Source organism: Lolium rigidum, chromosome 4 (genome assembly GCF_022539505.1).
Source record: "Lolium rigidum isolate FL_2022 chromosome 4, APGP_CSIRO_Lrig_0.1, whole genome shotgun sequence".
Taxonomy (NCBI): domain Eukaryota; kingdom Viridiplantae; phylum Streptophyta; class Magnoliopsida; order Poales; family Poaceae; genus Lolium; species Lolium rigidum.
This window is the reverse complement of record NC_061511.1, coordinates 275,907,600-275,930,724: the sequence shown is the minus strand read 5'-3', so window position 1 is coordinate 275,930,724 and position 23,125 is coordinate 275,907,600. Positions and strand designations below refer to the sequence as shown.

The window sequence follows — 23,125 nt, the reverse complement described above, 5'->3', positions numbered from 1 at the left end:
ACGGGAGGCTATGTTTACCTCTGCACCTGCCATGCTAATGGCGGACATGCCGCCATCGGAGGTGACGACTGCCGACCCAGACCACTTGACGGGCGGTGCCATTGCTGATTTCCGTCGTGTCCTCCTCCTGTTCCCAGAACTTTTTTCTATCCACCCCTTGCTGTTTCTGTTGGTCGAGGAGAGGCACACTCGTAATGGCAGCTACCTACAGGCTACAGCTCCATGGCTCTCTATACACGATGGCATGTCTAGGTGGTTTTCAAAATTTGGGGACAGCTGGGTTTCACATGCCATCCAGGTCAGGTGTTGAGCTGACAGTCCACATGGCCACACGTATGCATTAATTTCATGTTTCGATTTTTTTTTGAATCAACTGGTGCTCGACCAACTGATCTTCCCACATCACGAACCTATTCCACTTGTCTGCTGAACCAAAACAACAAGTCACCCAGTTGACACCAACAACAAATCCAAAATATTCATACTACAAGTTTTAGATTCCAATTCATATTTCATCCAAACAAACACAAGTTATTTCACGCAACTGCAATATCGCTGAATCCCATAGGTTTTATACATGTGCTCTTTCGATGCCCAGTTAAACCACACCGACTGCATCTAGCTTCCTTTCTTTGCTGCTTGGGCATGTCTCCTTTGTCAGGACAGGTCATCCTCTTATGACCAGCCTTCTTGTATATGCTGCAAAAACCTTGTTCTTCTACCAGTTTCTTCATAAGGAGCTTTCTCCCTGCTCGTACTTGGACGTCCTGATTTGACCTTCCTACTTGGAGCTGTAAGCCCAACCATTGCATTGGTGCTAACCAGCTGCAATGGGGTGTTTTCTTCGCTTATGCTGCCATCAGTTTCCTTCCGCTTCTTGCCGGTCATCCTGTCCTCAAGGCCAAGGCCATCTCTAGCGTCATCATACCGTGCCATCACTGCAAAGTTTCCCTTGAAAAGGGTCACAAGCTTCTCGTATGCTTCGGCACTTGCATCCCCTAGCCTGACAAGCTCCATCGCAAGTATGTACAGGCTTGAGTGCCTGTATGTCACTGCTTTTCCATGCGCCTCATCTTTCTGGTAGTGCCTTAGATATTCTGGTAGAATATCTCGTGCTTCTCGGGTCCATCGCTTCAGAATGTGCTTACTTGGTATACGCGTTACTCCGACATAATCCATTACCTGCAAACATAAACCAAATTGTTCATCCCCACACATCTTTTTTCCTGTTTTTTCACAGGCGCTATTTATTTATCATGCACGTATAAAAAATAGGCTATCTGTGGTTTTCGTTCACCTTCAATGCATGACCGCACAGGATACCCATGTGAGCGAATAGCCCGCACTCGCAATTAAATTCTTCTTTATCTCCCAACACCTTCACCACAAACTCGACTCTGCTCCATTTTTGACGCCTCTCTGCATTTGTGTGCCTCGCTATGTATATCATGTCCTTCTCGATCTCTTTCAACCCGGAATGCGAAACCCTTGTAGATGCTCTGTCCAAACTGCTCGAACATGGCTTGGGTATATACTTTACTTGCATGTCTTTCTATGTCGAGATTGTGACCCACAACCATACCACACCCTGAAATTTTGCATATTTTTACGGTTCATCAAATTAAATTCAGTATACAAGCCTTACGGAAAAAATTTATTCACTTACTAGCTTTGTCCGCTTTTCTTCATAGTTTTCATCAGCGTCACGCGAAAGTTGTAGCCTCATGTATTGCTTCACAAACAGGTGCATTGGGCAGCTCCTTGGTATATATGTCTTCAATAAACTGTTTGCACTTTCACTTCCTTGTGTACTTGTCATCTTTGCACAGAAAATGCCTTTGAAGTATGGTTTTGCCCATTTATTCCTAATCTCGAACAGCTGGGTCATGTATGGATGCTTCTGCAAGCTGTACTTCTCTAGCAATTCTTCCCAGGCTGACTCAAATTCATCAGTGGTTAACATGCTATTCACCAGTTTGTGGAACTCTGCCCGGAACTCATTTGTCTTTGTGTATATTGGACCTAGACTCTCTTTTGCTTTCTTCAGAACATGCCACTTGCACCACCGATGTGTTGTTCCTGGCATCACATTTCCAATGGCGACCTCCATAGCCCTGCATTGATCTGGAAAAAATGCAAACACGTTTCAGTGCTGCTCAGCCGCCGAGGCGGTCACTCCTGCAATTCAGCAATTTTTAACTCTCTATGTAGAAATCAACACACCTGTTAGTATTGTTCGAGGTGCTACCCCGCCCATCATCCTGATGAAAGTTGAGAACACCCACTCAAAGCTATCCACTTGATCATCTCTGACCATGACCCCTGCCAGAATTATGCTCTCGAAGTGGTTATTCACCCCCACGAACAAACCAAATGGCATGTCATACAAGTTGGTCTTGTATGTTGTGTCAAATGTAATAGCATCCCCGAAAACATTTGTATTGCATCCAGCTGGCCCCTGTTGTCCACATGAGGTTCTTGATCCTTCCTTCGTCATCTGTTTGCACCCTGAACATGAACTCTGGGTCTTTGGCTCCTAGCTCATCGGATGCCTCAGTAGTCTTCCTCACATCGTCGTCTGCCTGCTCCTTACTTAATTTCCCACACAGGTTCCTCAGTGATCTTTTTGTGAATGGAACATTCCCTTCGTTCCCAAAAAAAGCTGCAATTATGTTGTACACCTTCCCAATGTTTATGTTTTTCTCCCTAAGCTGACGGACTAGGTCTCTTGTGTACACATCTATATGTTTATGTGATGGCTAGAATACCTTCTCTCCACAGTTCTCTGTCATTGTGTGGTTATGCTTCACCCTATGCTCTGTTATGTACCAACCATTGTCTGATGTCCGAAGCAGTCGTATCATTGCTGGGCACTCACATCTGCATGACTTTGTGTTTTCCGATGTTGGCTTCCCCTGCAAAAACCATTTCAGACACCACATTTGCTCGCAGATTAGCACTCAAGTTCAACATAATTACAGCATGAACTTTAATGTCCAGTTTTATCCAGCCTTACCGAGCATCCACATACTATCTCTTGCATGCACTTAGTTTTCTCCGCATTAAGACGGCTCTTCCTGTACCTAATTCCGAATCCGTTTTCCCACGAGTACAGGTGGAGAAATCATATGCTTCTCCGAGGGAATCAAATGTTGTTCCAAGGCAAGGATCTATGACCTCATCAACAAGCTCGTCGGCGTACCCACGGATTGACTTCTCCAGGGTACTCTTCCTGGACGCACATGGTGTCCTGTCAGGTGGAGCTCGTCCTACTCGCAACCTGCAGTTGCCACATATTATCACGGATTCTCGGACAAGGTTTATATATCACACGCACACGGGAGTGATACTCCTGTTATGTATAATTTCACTTTTTTTACAACTCCGTTCTGAACGAACATATCTTCTAAAAATCATTTCAGTCATCTACATCTACTCACGCACATTTGAACACTCTGGGGCAGTTAGCCTTGTTGATTAATCATGTTGCTAGTAGAGGAGTAGTAGCAATTTACTTAGACCCAAATAAAGCACCGTCCATGTGTGCTAGTAGTAGCAGTATTTGAAAGCTTGACTACATGGAGGCACAAGGTGGCCATGAGGCAAACGTGCATGGCTGTAGCCTGCATGTGTGGCTTGACATTGTGGCTTACACTAGTCAAATGTTCACACTTAGGAGAGCTGATCTATTCAGCTTGCTAGTAGTATAAATAGGGGTCCTTTGTATCAGTTTCTACACACCAAGTAGTAGAGAAGAAGCAAGAAAAGCAGACGTCTTGAGCTGCACCAAAATACTACTCGTGTCACTCAATTCACTTTGAGTTTGAGTGTGTGTTCCAAGTGATCAGCGTGTGAGTAGCACAGCTCTTAGTAGTAGGAGCTGACAAGCCTATGGTACCTCATACTATATGTCAGTCCTCAAAATACCTCTTGCTTACTGAATCAACACCATCAACCAAAAGTACACACACCTCTCATTTTTAATATGCAATCCTTATTCTATCATTTTAATATCTGCCATCCAATTTTCCAGCTAGTTTTTACAAGCATCTACAATCCATGGTTTCATATATTTTTTCTGTCTGTTGCGTTTAATCCTAACCCATTGTAGTATATTTTCCTTTGTAATCCAAATAAAATTCACCACCACAGTTGGGCTGGTACGGTCTACCAATTTATTCCTAATAATTTCTTCATCTTTTTTTCCTATGCCAATTATCCCTGTATTCCACACATACATACAACAGGTAAGGCTTAATTCGCACGCCCATACCTTCTTGTCCACCCAGGAGATTGTGGATCCATTTTCCCAGCTGAGATTGCAGAATCCGCTTGTCCGTCTGCTTTGTCCTCACCACAACCTGCAATAGCCTGCACGATGCCCAGCACCGACTGCTCCTGCTCCACCGAGCCGACATGGCTGCACTCCCCGTCCTCTCTCACGACTGCACCACCCAGAGCATTGTTCGTGGTACCCTCGTAGATAGGTATGCTGTAAAAGTTGGGTGAGTTTTCCATCCCATGTGTACCTTACTGCGGCGTGGAGGAAGGGGACGAACCTGCTCACTCGATCCAGCGGGAACTCCAGCTCCTCGTTTCTGCTCGCCGGCGTCTCCATCCGCGCTGATCCTTCGCACTCCCGACGTCGCCCACGCGCGCGACCGCCCCGCCCCCGCCCTCGCCGGAATCTTGCAGCCGCTCGCCTCGCCCTTCTCTCTGCCCCGCGCGTCACTGCTTATTTTGCTCATTTTAGATGTGCTGACTTACGGTTCGATGGCAACTCATCCCCGTCAAACCTGGACTTGTCGTCTAGGTCGCCGACACCAATATGTTCCACCCGTTTTCTCTCTGTCAAACCCGCCGTCCCACATGCGGGCCCACCAACGTAACGTATGCGCACCGGCCTGTATTCGCGATTTACTGGCGACCGTACACCCACTCCCCTGTCCCAGCACATCAATCTCCGAACAACATTGTCTGGTCCAGATTTCCAGATCATATAGACCCGGGAGCCAAAACTCCCCTCCCGCGAACTTAGCAAGAACTGTAAGTTTCAGTTGCCAAAATGACAGATCTGCTATCTCTGTTGTGAGGGGTGTACTACCAGTCTAGCGGGGCAGTTTCTCTCTACTGCTAGTGATGATGTACTGGTTGACCCACATTTTTCTAGGCCATCTCGATCGTATCAGCGGCCGCGCGAAGGGCTAGTTCGGGTACCGATGTATCCTCATTTCCTCAGTTGCAGGAAAGATGGCATATAACATACGCTCCAGTAGCACGACAACAAAACGGCACGAGCAGTAGCTGGATGTGCAACAGCACTGTTCAATGTCCGGACTAAAGAGGCAACTGAACCTGGCCAACTGCATCTACGTTTCAGTGAACTGAACTACCAGTGATATCGTCATGTGTGTGAAAGTGTTTTAGATGCAGAATGGCTAGATGTTTGCCCGGCCTTTCTTAGTCACAGCCTTGAGGTTGATTGTACCACTGGTTTGATTTAATAAAACAGTGTGTTTCCTAAAAAAAATAAACAACTACCAGTGATATCGCGTTTCGGCCTGAAAAGAAGAGCTGGCGCGGTGTAAGTTGTCTAGTTGAACCAGAGGGCGAAACGTGCAAGTTTACAGAATTAACCACAATGTGCAACATGTTCTGATTCCGGTTATGTACTACAAAAATGCCATTAAACCCTTAGAGGAAAAAGGACAGGGGTTCTTATTACTAAAATATGGAGATATTTTTTTTAAAACGGAGGCAGAACTTTGTCTCATCTTATTAATTGAGGAAAATAGAATTGCCTAGCAGATATTGGACAATGAGCTTCATATGAGCAAGATGCACATCTTGCACCGACTGAATTCCCGCGGTAGCTAGAGATTGATGCACCAGTACTGTCAATCAAGTGGCATCGTTAGCAACATGCCGCCCCACAACACGCATCTTCGACTTCACCGCTTCACAGCATTGACACAACACATAAATCCAGACAAAAACACAATACTGTGAGCCACATCAGTCACTATTGTCTTGAATTTACGCCAGAATGATTCGCGGACAAATTCATCAACTTATTGACGAATGACAAGTGCACATCATATCACCACAAAAATGCACATCAACATGTCCACCCTATAAGTGACATGCATTCGATCTAATCATATAATCCTATTTGTTTATTTAGCATAAAAGGGACAATCGCATCCCTCCAATCAGATCATCTATACACAACCGCTGGATTTCCATCATAGCTACTACCAAATCCCTACCTGTGCTTATCGCAACCAAAAAATAGTAGCTCAGTAAGGATACATGAGTGGTTAATATCGATTGCTAGATAAGCTATATTGTGTTGGGAGTTGGAAGCTTTGGCTGATTGAAGCTTTTGTTGGTAAGCGTTTTCCGAACGAGTTTGGATGTAACTGCTGTCAGCGTCAGGGCAGATTTCTTGACTGGCAAAATATGCTTAGAACACAGCCCGTTCTTGGCCACTAATCCATGAATACATGTACTAATTGTGCCTGACTCGGCCTACTCAAACCTGCCATTGCCATAGATAGGCACCTTGTAGGGCGTCTATGATCAGCGAGAAATTTTGCTGTCAAAGCTCATGTAATTGGTGCGTGCACAAAATATTCTTCAGTTTACTAGTAGAAAACATATCTTTTGTTCAGAGTTACCCGGAGCACTAGTCCCGGTTGTGTTTGAATCCGGTACTAATGTGTCCATTAGTCCCGGTTCAAATGGCTAGGACGTCGAAAAGTTTTAGTCCTGATTCGTAACGGTACCTTTAGTTCTGGTTGGAGAAACCAACCGAAACTACAGGGTTGCGGCAGGCCCCGCCGGTGCGAAAACTTTTAGTTCCGGTTGGCGTCCCAAACTAAAGGTCTAAACCCTTTAGTTTCGGCTGGAGACACCAACCCGGACTAAAAGTTTTCTGGAGGTTTTTTTGGCTCCACAACCACCCCGTGGATCACCTTTTTTAGCTTTATAAAATACAAAAGAATGATAGAAGATTCAAAATTTAAAATCATTTTAGATGTAGGTAGCAGGTGCTCTAGTTGTTATGAAAAATAACAAGCACAAATTTTAACTTATTTAACAATGTTTTTTTTTTGGTAAAATGGGATTATCTTTTGCATACGAACTTGAAAAAACGTTTAATATATGAAAATGTATCTAAGAGAAAAGTTACATCCAAATTCACCGAGGATTACCTAGTTAGCCAATTTTTATATTCTCAAACCGCCAAGGGGAAGTATGGATTTTTTTCCAGGTTTTAGGTTTCGCAAAAAAAAAAAAAATTAAAAATTATTTTTATTTATTTATTCAAGATTATTGTTATATCATTACGTTTGTTTATTAAAATAATTATTTGAAATTCAAACAATAAAAAAGTGTGACATCGTGATCAACAGGTTATTGGGATTGATATGATAGTAATATTAATAACATGCGCGCAAAGCACTTGGAAGCGGGATGAGAGAAACTCGGAAGTTAAGCGTGCTATTGCTGGAGCAGTGTGAGGATGGGTGACCGAGCGGAAAGTTTGATCACAAGTAAGTAATTAGACTAGACATTAAATGTAGCTAGAGACTAAACTTGTCAAATAACTCAAATACTAGAATATCTAAAAAAATAGAATTAAAAGAGGGAGTGGAAAAAATTTATAAACGTTAATGGTCTTTAGTCCTGGTTGGTGTTACAAAACAGGACTAAATGTCCTCCGCCCCGACGCACGCCCGCAACCCACATGAAGGATCTTTAGTTACAGTTTATAACACAACAAAACTAAAAAGTGAGGTTTTAGTCCCGATTTCGTAGTTCTGATTGGGAAACCAAACTAAAGGCCTTCCCACCAGGACAATAGTCCCAATTTCGTGCACAACATCTTCTTCAATTTATGAACGAAGTTCTACAAATGCACATCTTGACATCATATCAGTACGAATTGCACATCAACATGTCGACCGTATTGACATGTATGCGGTCTTATCCATTTGTTTGGCATAAAAGGCACAAATTATCCATGACCCATCCAATTAGAGCATCCCCACTCGTTGGCGCTCCCCACGCCCAAATCCGGCGAAATTTTCGCCCGGATTGGAGGAAGATTTGGCGTGGGGAGGAGTAGTTTCCCAGTCGTGTGCTCCCCAAGCGGCGTTTCTCGGGAAAAAGAGGATGTCTCAGGGAATCCGGACGAAAGAGGAGACACGTGGGCGTGGACGGTTGGTTTAGCTTCATCCGGAGTCCCCGGGAGACCCCCGGAAACCGAGGATGGCATGGGGAGTCCGGACGAAAATATGCTCAAATCCGGACCAAAACGAGGAACCGGGGGCCTGACTGGGCCGTTTTTCGCCGTCCGGATGAAAAAAAGTGGCCGTGGGGGGCTCTGTGGGGAGACGAGTGGAGATGCTCTTAGATCATCTATAGACAACCACCGCCGGATTTGTATCATACGCTTACTACCAAATCCCAACTAGTGCTTATGGCAACAACAAAAAATAGTAGAGCCCACTTATGGATACAAGAGTGGATAATAAGCGATCGCTAGCTGAGCTAGATTGGGTTGGGAGTTGGAGGTTTGGCGCCAACATGATTGAAGCTTTTGTTGGTGAGCGTTTTCTAACGGCTTTGGCTATAGTTGTTGTCACCGTCAGTGCACGTATCTTGACTTTTTTTTTTTTGACCCTGCACGTATCTTGACTGACCAAGTGCGCATCAGAATAGAGCCTATGGTTAGCCTACTAAGAGCATGTCCACCGATGTACCGTAAATAGGCGTTCATAGGTGCGTCGTCAGCACGCTATAAAGACGTCGTGCATGTCCAGCACGAAACGGTTTCTCGCTCCGGGAAAAGGGGATTGCACGAGGCGACCCAGGAGGCGAACGGAGGCTCCCTTGCGTGCCGCCAGCGGCGCCGCCGGTTCCCTCTCTCTCCGTCGGCCGCTCCGGCGGCGGGAGGGAGGGGGAACCTCGGGTCTGTTCGTTTGGCGGATGCGTGGTAGGGTCAGTGTTGTGGGAGACGCTGCCGAGGCCGTTGTGGTGGTGTCGCGCCCGAATAAATTCCTCCGGGCTCCGTTCGCGGTCAGGCGAGACCTCTGCCTTCGTCTAGGAGCCGGCGGGGTGGGGGATCCCCGGATCTCGTCGAGGTCGCGGGCTATGGGGGCTGGAGGTCCATCGGCACCGGACGGTTGGGTCCTCAGATGGGCGATGGTTCCATGGAGACGAAGACTCTTCTTCCTCCTTGTCGGTATGATTTGCTGCTGCTGTTCTTCTTCTTTCTCTGCGCTGATGCTGGAGGGAGATCCTGGTATGCCCGGACGGATGGTCCGGCCGCGGTGCTGGACCGGTCGGTTGACTCGAGTTTCCTTCCTTCCGGAAGGGACACTTTTCGCGGTACTCAAAGCCAAATATGGCGACGGCTGCTGCAGGTGTGTTGGATTGGTGTCCATGCCTTCTCGGCGCTGGTGTCAAGGAAGGAGGAAGCAGCGTGGTGGCAATTGTACCGTGGTCGAAGATGATGACCTGCTTGCGCTTAGTTGCAGTTTTTTCTGCTGCAGGGGTCTTCTCTCAAGTTTCTGGGATGATGAGGGCTCCGGAGATCCTTATGGGTTATGGTTATCTTAGGGTGTTTTAGGTGTTCTACAACTTTGTATTTTTTCGTGATATGAATGCAGACAATCTCAAAAAAAAAAGACTCGTGCATGTGCTTCTCAATTTGGGGAGATGTCACACACCCGGCGATCCCAAGAATGTGAAACTTAAAAATCCGATGGATTTCATTAGAATTTGTATAAAGTTTGACAAATTTAAAGTAAATCCTAATCTAATGACGGAGGTCAAACGCGCTAAAGTCCAGGCTATTGGTGCTGTCACCGCCGTCGCCTTCGGAAGAAGAGCCGAAGTCGAAGTCGCTGCTCTCTTCGGCATCCTCCGTTTTCACCGCCATCGCCGATGCGGGTGCCGGTGATGGGGCATCGAGGTCAACGATGTTGTGGCTGTCGAACGCCGACCACCACACCGTATGTTATTGCGTCGCCGCCGGCACATCCTCGTCGATCAACCAGTGCACTAGCAGATGCTGCCCCGACGCGTACTCTGGGTCGTCAGCGCCACGGTTCGCCGCCTGCATCTCCAACTCTACCTCTCACAATTTCTTCTCTAGCGGCGACGACGACGACGGTAGAGCCAACGGGAGAAGCGATTGCGGCGCCGAGGTGAAGGCGCCTGCCTGGTGGTGAGTGCGTATCCCTACCGGCGCGAAGGAAGAACCGCGTGGGCGCAGGCGAATCAAAGATAACGATGCCACCACCGTTCCTCGGCAGAGGATAGGGAGCCGAGCGCTGCCGCCTTGTGGATCCGGACGAGCCAGAGCGGGAGGAGGCGGGATACACCGGCGCAACAACGGACAACGCCGTTGGGAAGCAGACGGGTCGTCGTGCCACGGGTGATACCCGTATGATGCAAGTGTGGCGTCGATGCCTCGCCCATACCACCAAGAGCGTCGGCCAATTCTGTTGAAACGTTCGGGGGCGGCGAAGCGCGCGATTTCCTCCTCCTGCTCGCGCTGGAAGATGGCCAGCCACTCTGGGCTATTCGGAGCCCATCGCGGATGGTTCCGCTACGCCACTGGAAGCTGTGCTCGCCTGTCCTCAACGAGGGTGCGGAGCTCCTCTCCCTCCGGCGCTGGCGGGATGGCGTAACCGGTGTTGGACAGGTGTCAGCCGTCTGGCAGCATGTATTCCGGCGGCACCCGTATCTGCGCACGAAAGAGGACTTCCGCCTCGTCGAGAGTGAAGTTGTGTGGACGGTCCTCCCCGACGCTGTGCCACGGCCGCCGGCTTCGTGGGTGTGTGCCTGGGGTTGGAGGATGAGGTGGTCGGCGGCTAGGATTTTCCGAGGAGTGGGCGTGCTGGGGAATGGGCGGAGAAGGCAGTGTCGATGCGGTTTATTGAGGACGGCGGCAATGCGCTTTGATAACGCGGGGAGCACATTCGTCGGCGCGTGGAACTGGCAGCCGCCTTGGGAACAGGCGCGCCCGTTGAAGACAACGTTCCAACTCTTGTGCATGGTCATGTAAAACGTGACCGCCACTTTCTCTCACCGTCAAGCAGGGCCGAGGGCTTCCATCTGATGTGGCGCAAGGCGCCGGTACCTTCTAGGTACTTATTGGGCTAAAAAATAACCGGCTATTTATTGGGTACGCCGGTGTGGCCTAAAAAAGACGTTGGGCCTCCAAATCACTATTTGAGCTTGCTATGGAGCACACCGGTAGAGATGCTAATTGTGCATTGTTCGGCCTACTCAATCCTGTCATTGCCATAGATATGCAATCTGTAGGATGGCTTGGATCACCGTGAAACTTCCCTGTCAAAGTTCAAATAAGTGGGTTGGCCCATTTCATTGTGCTCTACAGTTCGTTGCCTGCACAATCACCGGCATTAAGGAGCTGTGCCTACATACATTTCGAATAGCATTTCTATGTTTCACTCATGCAAAAATCAGTTATTCTTGACACTCCCATTTCCTGCTCTCTTTTTATATTCCTGCACTTCTCATTTCTTGCTTTCGGACAATACCTACACAGGAAGCAAACATGCCGACAGAACATAACATACCGACGATTTGAGAGACAAACAAAGTTTGTTGGAAAATAAAGCTTAATTACATTCGGGAGAAAGGGTTTGTTAATGCAACCACAAGCATGATTAGAAATTCCTAACAACCTGGGCCATCCCCAGACCGACCTTTCATTAAAAAGCCGATTGTTAGTGATAATCATGTGAGCTTTTTGTTGATTTTTATCTTTTGCTTACCCATTTTGGGGCTTCTTTCATCTTTTCTTCACACTTTTCTTTCCTTTCATTTTCTTTGCCACCGGGACGATCAGGGCACACGCATAAGTGAGTGAATGATGGAGAGTACCTTATACAACAACCGAAAACAAACAGTGGAGCAACATGTGAGTGTGCCTCCATGTTTCTCTTGTCTGTCATTGGAACGGCGAGGACAAAGACCGACAGGCGCCCCCTGTTTGCTTCTTAATTACTAATTGTACGATCATGCACCGTGCCCTCATTGCAACAGTAGAAAATTGTAAGTGTCGATCCGCTCAACTCACACTGCTATATTTGTCGTCCTTGGTTGAAGTTCTTGCATATAAATTCTTTATTTTTGCGAATCTTGCATATAAATTCATCACGCCTATTCTCAGCTCTCTCTTAACTAAAGTAGTGTCTAGTTTCTCGTAGACACTCATTCATTCATTAGCTGTTCACCATTCTTGTACCCACCGAAACTGTGGGGGCGTCGAGAAGAAAAGGTTAATAATTTTGTTTACACCGACTCCACCGGAACATGCTCACTAGAATAAAAAACGATAACATGATGAGCAGGTCACGAAGTAGAAATCATATAGGGTTCTACCAAATGTGAACGATTTATAGATTCTAAGTATTTGTCAAAAAGTAGTACTCCAGGATGGAAGCAATTGCATGAAGTCTTCATTTCTTCAGTATACTACTCTTCAATCGCAATCAGTTTCGATCAGAGAAGTTTGGTGAGCTAACAGATGTCAAGCCAAACATGTACTCCAGATTATAGTCGGTGGATCGAAGAAATGAATGGCAAAAAGGGAACAAATTCGAGTCACATCGAAGCAATAATTGGACACACGGGAAGTTTCTACAGTTATATACTACTACCAACTATGAGAAAGAACAGATTCACAACAGTTTATGCAAGTAGGCGACGTAGTTGGAATATCATCCTTTTTGACTAGCAGATGAAGATTTTATTGTAAAATGGATGAACTTCATACACATGCAATTTGTCGTGGTGAAATAAATAAGCAACAATAGATAGTTACAGTGGTGAAATAAATAAGTTTAGGGCCGCTTGCTTAAACAGGTGACAATGCAACAGTGATCGGCTTTCGTTCAGACGCAAGGGCCGGGCAAGTTTCGTCGAAACCTAATTCTCTATGGATTTCAGCCTATGGTGCCTATGGTGCCGGTATTGGATAATAAGAAGATTTATAAGATAAAGACACCACTGAAGATGAAGATTTTTGCGTGGTATCTTCATGGAGGGGTTATTCTCACCAGGAGAAGCTTGCAAAACATAAGAGAAGCAAAAAAAGTGTGTGTTTTATCTTTAGGATGAGACAACCAAACACTTATTCTTCCAAAATCAGTTTGTGAGATCTATATGGTTAATCATCTAAATATGATCTACCTTATATCCGCCACGCAGCGTTGCAAACAATTTTTTTGGCAATTGGTTTAATGCAGTGGATCATAGGTTAAACTACATATTAGGATGAAAGCGCTTGCCGTTATTTGGTCGCTTTCGCTATGAGAAATTACAAGGCTTTTAATGATTTTTTAAATCTTATGTAGGTTATTTACCGGTGCATCACTTTGCTCTATTTATGGTTGTCTCTTCAACGTACAGAGGATCGCGATCTATTTACGAAGGTGTCTACACGTTTGTACGATACGATGAGGGACTTTATTGTTTAACATGAGTGGCATCATAATCTCAGGAGTGATCCTCCACCGCTTTAAGAGTCGATATAGTTTCATTTGGATTTCATGTATCGAGCCTTTTATTTTCAGTTTCGGAATATAAAAGTTGTGTGGCCACGTATATCTTTATTATGTAGATGCTAGATGTAATGCTTAAATTTTTTGACAGAGCGTCTTTTATCGAGAAAAATGTAAGACAATAGATTGATAGCTTCCTTCTTGGCATGTTCATCGATGATTTTCTGTTGCTATACTATTTAAATTTCGCCGGATCGTCCGCGCCCGATTTTTCCCTGATAGTTTTTGGCACCTACTTGTGCCGATGTACAATACGTACGTGGCGAACTCCGAGAGATCGAGACCGGCCGTCCCAGCACTGCGCGACGAACTCTATTATATCGCCCTGTTGGGAGCTAGCACATGTCCACGAACCGCACTACCATTCCATTTCCATTAGGATCAAGGTTTATATCAATCTAAAGTCGTATGTTTGACTAATCTCTCCAATTTATTGTTTCTCGCGTCGCAGTTGCAAAAATCCATGACTGACCAAAGAACGTTTCTAATCCCGGTTACAGCTGCTCGTGGTGTGTTGTTCACTTTGAGCTGCGATTTCCCTACGTTGAACTGCAAACTCGTACTTCTCAAGTACATACCTGAAACTGTTCTTCCACTCGAGCGTGAATGCAAGACCGAGGAAAAACCATATCCACCGCCTCAAGCTTAATGGAGGGTGGATCACCGACTATGAGAAAAACGAGGACATCATTAATGTTCACTTCTGGTCGGTCATGGGAAAAGGGCCAATTGGAAACCTTGACTTGAAGTGGGAAAATCTTAACCTTGGAAATATGGTCACGGAAGAAATTGATGACCCCTTCACGAAGGAGGCGGTGCAAAATGCAATCAATCGAAGTCCCTTTGATAAGGCACTCGGCTTCAATGGCTTTACTAGCGCTTTCTTCAAAAAGTGTCGGCGCATCATAAAGGGCGACGTCATGGGAGCATCCTCCAATACAACAATCTCCATGTGGCTCACCTCCAATGGCTCAATTGGTCCAATATTGTGCTTCTACAAAAAAAAAAGAGGGGGTTGAGGATATCACCAACGATAGACCAATTAGTTTTGATCCACGCCATTGCAAAAGTCATCGCCAAAATGATAGCCATCCGGCTTGCGCCGTTGATGAATGAGCTTGTCTCCAATGCCCAAAGTGATTTCATAAAGAAGAGAAGTATCCACGACAACTTTATGTATGTCCGCAGCCTTGCTAGAAAGCCACACAAGAGCAAAACCCCGACTCTACTCTTTAAGCTTGACATTCGTAAATCATTTGACTCCGTTAGTTGGCAGTACATTGTGGAGATACTCAAGAGACACGGGTTTCTGCCCAAATTTCGTGATTGGATAGCCGCTTTGCTATGCACCTCTTGTTCGAGAGTCCTCCTCAATGGAAGTCACTGGTCTTGACACAAATTTCCAAAAGAGTGTGGTGGTGCCAATTCGATGCCACGACATAGACTTCAAAGACGTGCTCCATGACTTGCTGGCAGCTCGTACTCATTTCTTATAAATTATTTGGGCCTACCACTCTCGGTTTGGCAACTAAAGAGGGTTGATTTCTAACCACTTGAGTACAAGATGGCCGGAAAGTTAGTAACTTGGGATGGGAAGAATCCTTCAATGCGACGGGTCGAGGGGGGGGGGGGGGCTCAGCAAATCCATACTCACCACAAAATCCATTTTTCACCTCACTCCGCTCAACATCCCGCCGGGTTGCTTTGTTACCATGAACAAAGTTGAGAGATTTTTTTTATGGGCCAGCACTATACTAGCGAGGTCTACCGTGGTATTCAAGCTCAAATGGGAGGCAGTTTGTAGACCTGCTCACCTTGGTGGCTTAGGGATTCTCCATCTGGAGAAGTTTGCGAGGGACTTTTTTGTGGTGGCCTTGGTTTGAGTGGCGTGACACCAACAAGCTTTGGGTTGGTATGAGTAATCCTTGCAACTCGGTGGATATGGATCACTTTTATGCCACCTCCACGATCAACATTGGCAACAACAAAATCACACCTTGTTGGGACTCCCCTTGGCTACATGGAATGAAGCCCAAAGACATTGCCCCACTAATTTTTGAAGCCTCCACAAGGAAGAAATGGAGTGTCAAACAAGCCATGCATAACAATGCTTGATTCTCAAAATCAAGACGGACGTCAATATGACCTTGCAACACATACATGAGTACATTCGGCTTTGGAGGCACCTCAATGACATTCATCTCAATGAGGAAATTGAGGACTCTATCTCTTGGAACCTCACGTCGATGGGGAGTATACATCATCCTTGGCTTATAATGCTCAATTTATTTGGGGCCACCCTCACGAGTATGAACAAGTTAGTGTGAAAGGCTTGGGTGTCTCCAAAGGTAATTTTCTTTGCATGGTTGGCTATTCGGAATAGACTTTGGATGGTGGATCGCCTAGAGAAGAGAGGTTGGAACAATTGTGGGCTCTGCCCGCTTTGCAAGCAAAACCAAGAGCCGGCCGCGCACCTCTTCTCCCCTTGCCGCTATACCAAGCGGCTTTGAGGGATGGTCAAGGAGTGGCTTGGGCTACCATCAATCCGGACCCATGAGCGGACGGTTGGCCTCCCTATCAAAGCTTGGTGGACGAACAAACATGTCACGCAAGAGCACCCCCAACCGTGAAGCTATGACTTAGAGCATCTCCACCGGTCCTCCCAAAAAAAGCGCCGCATGCACGCCAACAACTTGCTATGGGGAGCGCCGGCTACATGCACTTAACATTTGGGGACCGCGTCTCACACCAGTCAACCCAATAGAGACGCCGACACCATGCATGCACATGCAAGTGGGGATAGAAAAAAGTAGGAGAGAGGAGAATCTTTAATGAGTTGTGTCACATGCAAGTGGAGCACATGCAACTTTTTAGCAGAAATTGGACGCCGGCGCTCCCAATCGGCTTCCTTTGCGAAGAGATCCTTTCGGGAGTGCTAGCGTTTTTCTGGGAGCGCCGGTGGAGTCGTGGAGATGCTCTTATCTCACCTTGCTAATTAGTACGATTTGAAAAGAGCGAACCGCGAGGGTCTTCAACAATAAATATGCGTGTCCAACTTTTCTTCTTGAGCTCATCAAGAGTGAGAACAAACTTTGGATCTCCGTGGGTGTGAAATTTTTAGGGGTTGTAATTTTGCGAGAGTATGTTAAACTCATCTACTTATTTAATGAACGGTGGCAAATCTTTTGCTTCCCATTCAAAATAAAATAAAATGGATGGAGTAATCCTCGCGTAGCTGATTGATCGTCAGCATGTCTGAAGATGAGATTACCGGTGGCGGGTCACAGTTTAACAGATCCTACGCGTACCCCGCGTGCATGCACCAAACCGACCAGGTGCTCGCTGTGCGCCCACAAATGTGCTGGCTGGAACGGAGATGAGATGGATGGTGTGCACTCGAAGCTAAAATCATGCACACATAACAGCCGGATTAGTGTCCAGTGCCCAGAGCATACCGCCAAGCCCGTGGCCATGGGCCATGGCCCCTCGAAAGTGGCAGGCAATCATGCCATTGCCAGGACCTACAGCTACAAGTACCCACAGGAAACTCGTCCAGTAGCACTTTCAGAGCTGGAGCTGCAACTGGTTTACGCTACACGACTCAACCCCGGCTCGCCGCAGTCAGCAGTACGTTGCCGCCACCGACGGCAGGTTGGGCTACGAGGGCTGCCGCCAACCGTTGGTTGCGCAGCGTACCGCGGACGCCACTTACCACTGCAACCTGCTGTTAATCGCGCAGTAGAACGCTGGGACTTCCCGGCCGCCGACAATAACTTCACGTCCCAGCCGGTCGCCGGTGGACGCGCGGGGCCGGTATATATCGCCGAGCCTCCTCGCCGGGACCGACCGACCGGCCGTGACGCCGCTCCTGCTGATGGTTAATGCAAGAAAAATTAAGTCATGTCAGACGGCATGGAGTGCAGCTCGCTCGGTGCTGAGGATGGAGTGTACATCATCGTCTGATCATCGTGGCCGTAGCCCGTTCCGTTAGGTTGTCGCCATTTATTTTCTCCGCGCAAAAAAATATAAAAACCATGACGGACTTCCCTGCAACGCACAGGCTACCTTACGACGTCTCTCCAGGAACAATCAGCAGACACACACCAGTGCAAGCTCCTCGCCGCGTCAGACAAAGCAGCCCTGGAAGAAACAGCTCCCCTGCCACCTTGCAAGCCGAGAAGACCCACAAATGAGCTTTTTAAAAATAAAAAAATGTCACACTTCGCCAAACCTAATGCCTTGTTTCACACGTTGGTAAAACTGATGCAAAATCCGAGCACTAGGTTTAATTTGGCGCCGACTAGTATTGAGCCGAATTAGTGAAGGGTTGGCACAAAATATTTGTGGCCCCAAAGAGCATACTCCCTACATTTCATAGAATAAGGCGCCCTCGTTTTTCGTATTTTTATTTGATCAAGGTTTACTGCAAATATATAAAGGTTGTTTGTATAAAATTAGCATTATTAGAAAGTAATTTTCAATACGAATCCAACGATACTTATTACATATAATACAATCAAGATTTTTCTTGCTCAATTTTTATGGTCAAAATTCATCTTGAAATACGTGTTCATCTTATTCTTTGAAACGAGGGTAGTAAACCATTTTAATGAAACAAGCTCTCCTATCATATTTCCTTGGCGCCGTGTTAAATTTCTTCGAGAGTACCACAACCAAAATGAGATGGCGCATGGGTGGAGTGCCATTCAGTTGTGGGTGTACAAATACCACGCTATCTTCGAACTATTCACGGAAGACACGAGAGTGGCAAATCCCCTCAAGATAACATAAGTGTTGTTGTTGTTCCATTTGGCATTCTACGCCTCAGCTATAGATTGATATGTGTCTTTTTTAGTTTAGTTTATCATGCCCGACAACGTGTTCAAACGGATCAACAAGGAAAAACCCTTCACCTTAATGCATTGCTTCTAAAAACTCCAAGATTGCGGGAAATGATGGATTGTCTGGAGGGAGGACGCTAAAATGGCGATGACAAAGATGACCCCTTGAAGGCGATGATAGGATCGGCGGGATCCCCCTTCCGGAACAGGAAGGCAACGGCGGTCATTGTTGTGGCGTCACAATCAAAGAGGGTGCAACCGGGTAAAGTTGCTAGAGATATGAAGAGTGATGCAAGGTGGGTGGTGATGATTGATACGTCCCAAACGTATCTATAATTTCTTATGTTCCATGCTACTTTTATGATGATACTCACATGTTTTATACACATTATATGTCATATTTATGCATTTTCCGGCACTAACCTATTGACGAGATGCCGAAGAGCCGCTGTCGTTGTTCTCGCTGTTTTTGGTTTCGGAAATCCTAGTAAGGAAATATTCTCGGAATTGGACGAAATCAACGCCCGGGGCCTATTTTTCCACGAAGCTTCCGGAAGACCGGAGGGGAGACGAAGTGGGGCCACGGGGCGCCGCCACACTGAGGCGGCGCGGCCTAGAGGGCCCGCGCGGCCCTAGCGTGTGGGGCCCCCGTGACTCTCCCGACTCCGCCCTTCCGCCTACTTAAAGCCTTCGTCGCGAAACCCCCAGTACCGAGAGCCACGATACGGAAAACCTTCCAGAGACGCCGCCGCCAATCCCATCTCGGGGGATTCAGAGATCGCCTCCGGCACCCTGCCGGAGAGGGGAATCATCTCCCGGAGGTCTCTTCATCGCCATGATCGCCTCCGGATCGATGTGTGAGTAGTCCACCCCTGGACTATGAGTCCATAGCAGTAGCTAGATGGTTGTCTTCTCCTCATTGTGCTATCATGTTAGATCTTGTGAGCTACCTATCATGATCAAGATCATCTATTTGTAATCCTTCATGTTGTGATTGTTGGGATCCGATGAATATTGAATACTATGTCAAGTTGATTATCAATCTATCATATATGTTATTTATGTTCTTGCATGCTCTCCGTTGCTAGTAGAGGCTCTGGCCAAGTTGATACTTGTGACTCCAAGAGGGAGTATTTATGCTTGATAGTGGGTTCATGCCTCCATTAAATCTGGGACAGTGACAGAAAGTTCTAAGGTTGTGGATGTGTTGTTGCCACTAGGGATAAAACATCGATGCTTTGTCTAAGGATATTTGTGTTGATTACATTACGCACCATACTTAATGCAATTGCCTGTTGTTTACAACTTAATACCGGAGGTTGTTCGGATGATAACCTCGAAGGTGGACTTTTTAGGCATAGATGCATGCTGGATAGCGGTCTATGTACTTTGTCGTAATGCCCCGATTAAATCTCATAGTACTCATCATGATATATGTATGTGCATTGTTATGCCTTCTTTATTTGTCAATTGCCCAACCGTAATGTGTTCACCCAACATCTGCTATCTTATGGGAGAGACACCGCTAGTGAACTGTGGACCCCGGTCCTATTCTTTACATCTGAAATACAAACCGCTGCAATTGTTCTTTACTGTTCTTCGCAAACAACCATCATCATCCACACTATACATCTAATCCTTTGTTTACAGCAAGCCGGTGAGATTGACAACCTCACTGTTACGTTGGGGCAAAGTTCCGTGATTGTGTTGTGCAGGTTCCACGTTGGCGCCGGAATCCCCGGTGTTGCGCCGCACTACATTCCGCCACCATCAACCTTCAACGTGCTTCTTGGCTCCTCCTGGTTCGATAAACCTTGGTTTCTTTCTGAGGGAAAACTTGCTACTGTGCGCATCACACCTTCCTCTTGGGGTTCCCAACGGACGTGTCAACTACACGCATCAAGCACTTTTTCTGGCGCCGTTGCCGGGGAGATCAAGACACGCTGCAAGGGGAGTCTCCCACATCCAATCTCTTTACTTTGTTTTTGTCTTGCTTTGTTTTATTTTATTTACTGCTTTGTTTGCTGCATTATATCAAAACACAAAAAAATTAGTTGCTAGTTTTACTTTATTTACTGTCTTGTTCTCTATATCAAAAACACAAAAAAATTAGTTACTTGCATTTTTACTTCTGTTATCATGTCTAGTTCTGCACTTGTTACTTCTTCACCTGAGGAATTAGTCTTCACTTTTAAACAAGGGGATGAGCAGAGTTTTAAAGATGCTTGGTCCAGAATTTTTGATTCTTATCGTAAAGCTGAACCTCAAATGACTCTAAGTTTGCTCCTTAGTAACTTTTATTTTGGGCTTATGATTCGCTATAGATATGCCTTGGATGCTGTAGTGGGAGGAGATTTCCTTCATTGCAACGGTGATCAAGCTTTTAATGCCATAAAAAAATTGGTTGCATCACATAGTTCAGCTAATAACTTTGATTCAGCTCTTATTAGCATTTATAATAGATTAAACACTCTTGAGACAAGTGCATCTTGCTTGGAAAAAAATTATAGTTATGTTCGTAACCGTCTTGATCAAGTTTTGGTGAACTCTGAACCTTCAATATGGGACCCTACTATTAAATTTTTATAGGTGGTGAAACTTTTCATGCCAATTGTGATATTATGTCTGAATTTTTCCTTATGCCTAAGAGTATTTATGAATCTTTGACACTTTGGGGACTCGTTGAAGGGGGAGAAGGAATAACTCTTATTGATAACTCTGTTATAACTCCTAAGGGAATAGCCGAGGGTGTGCATACAACCATTCTTGGAAGAACAATATCGACTGATTATCTTGTTATTGATTGTGTAGGAACAGGACAAATCACACCCGGAAGATCCCTGCTGAAACTATTGGGAGCAGTCATAGATGTGGGAGAAGGCACCTTAAAATTCACCTCTACACCGGGAGGTAGACATGTATTCCCTAAATCAAATGGTAAGAAAAAGAATAAGAAAGGTAGGTGTAATGCCCGACGTAAAGCTCCATCTCTTGACAATACTTGATACACATTTTCTGCGCCTAGCTGAAAGGCGTTAAAGAAAAGCGCTTATGGGAGACAACCCATTATTTTACTTCTGCACTTTATTTTATATTTGAGTCTTGGAAGTTGTTTACTACTGTAGCAACCTCTCCTTATCTTTATTTTATTGCATTGGTGTGCCAAGTAAAGTCTTTGATAGTAAAGCCAATACTAGATTTGGATTGCTGCACAGGAACAGCTTTCTTGCTGTCACGAATTTGAGCAGTAGTCTCTGTAGAAAAATCAAAAAAATCTGCCAATTTACGTGTGTGATCCTCAGATATGTACGCAACTTTCATTCAATTTGGGCATTTTCATCTGAGCAAGTCTGGTGCCACTTTAAAATTCGTCTTTACGAACTAATATGTTTTGACAGATTCTGCCTTTTATTTCGCATTGCATGTTTTGCTATGTTTGATGGATTTCTTTGTTCCATTAACTTTCAGTATCTTTGTGCAATATCCAGAAGTGTTAAGAATGATTATGTCACCTCTGAATATATGAATTATGCACTGACCCTCTAATGAGTTTGTTTCGAGTTTGGTGTGGAGGAAGTTTTCAAGGGTCAAGAGAGGAGGATGATACAATATGATCAAGAAGAGTGAAAAGTCAAAGCTTGGGGATGCCCCGTGGTTCATCCCTGCATATTTTAAGAAGACTCAAGCGTCTAAGCTTGGGGATGCCCAAGGCATCCCTTCTTCATCGACAACTTATCAGGTTCCTCTAGTGAAACTATATTTTTATTCCGTCACATCTTATGTGCTTTACTTGGAGCGTCTGTTTGTTTTTATTTTTGTTTTGTTTGAATAAAATCGGATCCTAGAATTCTTTGTTTGGGAGAGAGACACGCTCCGCTGTTTCGTATGAACACATATGTTCTTAGCTTCATCTTTAATGTTCATTGCGAAAGTTGGACTATTTCATTCATTGTTATATGGTTGGAAACGGAAAATGCTGCATGTGGTAAATGGTTTAATGTCTTGAATAATGTGATACTTGGCAATTGTTGTGCTCATATAGATCTTGTTTAAGCTCTTGCATCATGTACCTTGTACTCATTAATGAATAACTACATAGAGCTTGTTAAAATTTGGTTTGCATAATTGATCTCTAGAGTCTAGATATTTTCTCGGTTGAGGTGTTTGAACAACAAGGAGACAATGTAAAGTCTTATAATAGTTACAATATGTTCATATGTGAGCTTTGCTGCACCTTTTATACTTGAGTTTGCTTCAAACAACCTTGCTAGCCTAGCCTTGTATTGAGAGGAATTCTTCTCGTGCATCCAAATCCTTGAGCCAATAACCATGCCATTTGTGTCCACCATACCTACCTACCACATGGTATTTCTCCGCCATTCCAAAGTAAATTACTTGAGTGCTACCTTTAAAATTTCTATTCTTTGCCTTTGCAATATATAGCTCATGGGACAAATAGCCTTAAAAACTATTGTGGTGAAGAATATGTACTTATGTGTCTTATTTCTTAATAAGTTGCTTGTTGAGCGGTAACCATGTTTTCTGGGGACGCCATCAACTCTTTTACCTTTGTTGAATATCATGTGAGTTGCTATGCATGTTCGTCTTGTCTGAAGTAAGGGCGGTTTTCACAATCAAATGGTTTGAGTATGCATACTGTTAGAGAAGAACATT

At 45.4% G+C, this 23,125-nt stretch overlaps 1 protein-coding gene across 1 annotated transcript; it reads right to left on the bottom strand.

Moving 5' to 3' along the window:
* Nucleotides 1-508: 508 nt before the first annotated feature.
* On the bottom strand, nt 509-4,637 carry LOC124705317 (protein FAR1-RELATED SEQUENCE 5-like). Its single transcript, XM_047237058.1, has 7 exons — nt 4,560-4,637; nt 4,274-4,492; nt 3,017-3,280; nt 2,224-2,915; nt 1,667-2,124; nt 1,298-1,552; nt 509-1,182 (listed from the first exon to the last, which is right to left on the bottom strand). The coding sequence occupies exons 4-7, from the start codon at nt 2,495-2,497 to the stop codon at nt 676-678; spliced, it is 1,494 nt and encodes a 497-aa protein (XP_047093014.1). The 5' UTR covers nt 2,498-2,915; nt 3,017-3,280; nt 4,274-4,492; nt 4,560-4,637; the 3' UTR covers nt 509-675.
* Nucleotides 4,638-23,125: the final 18,488 nt, after the last annotated feature.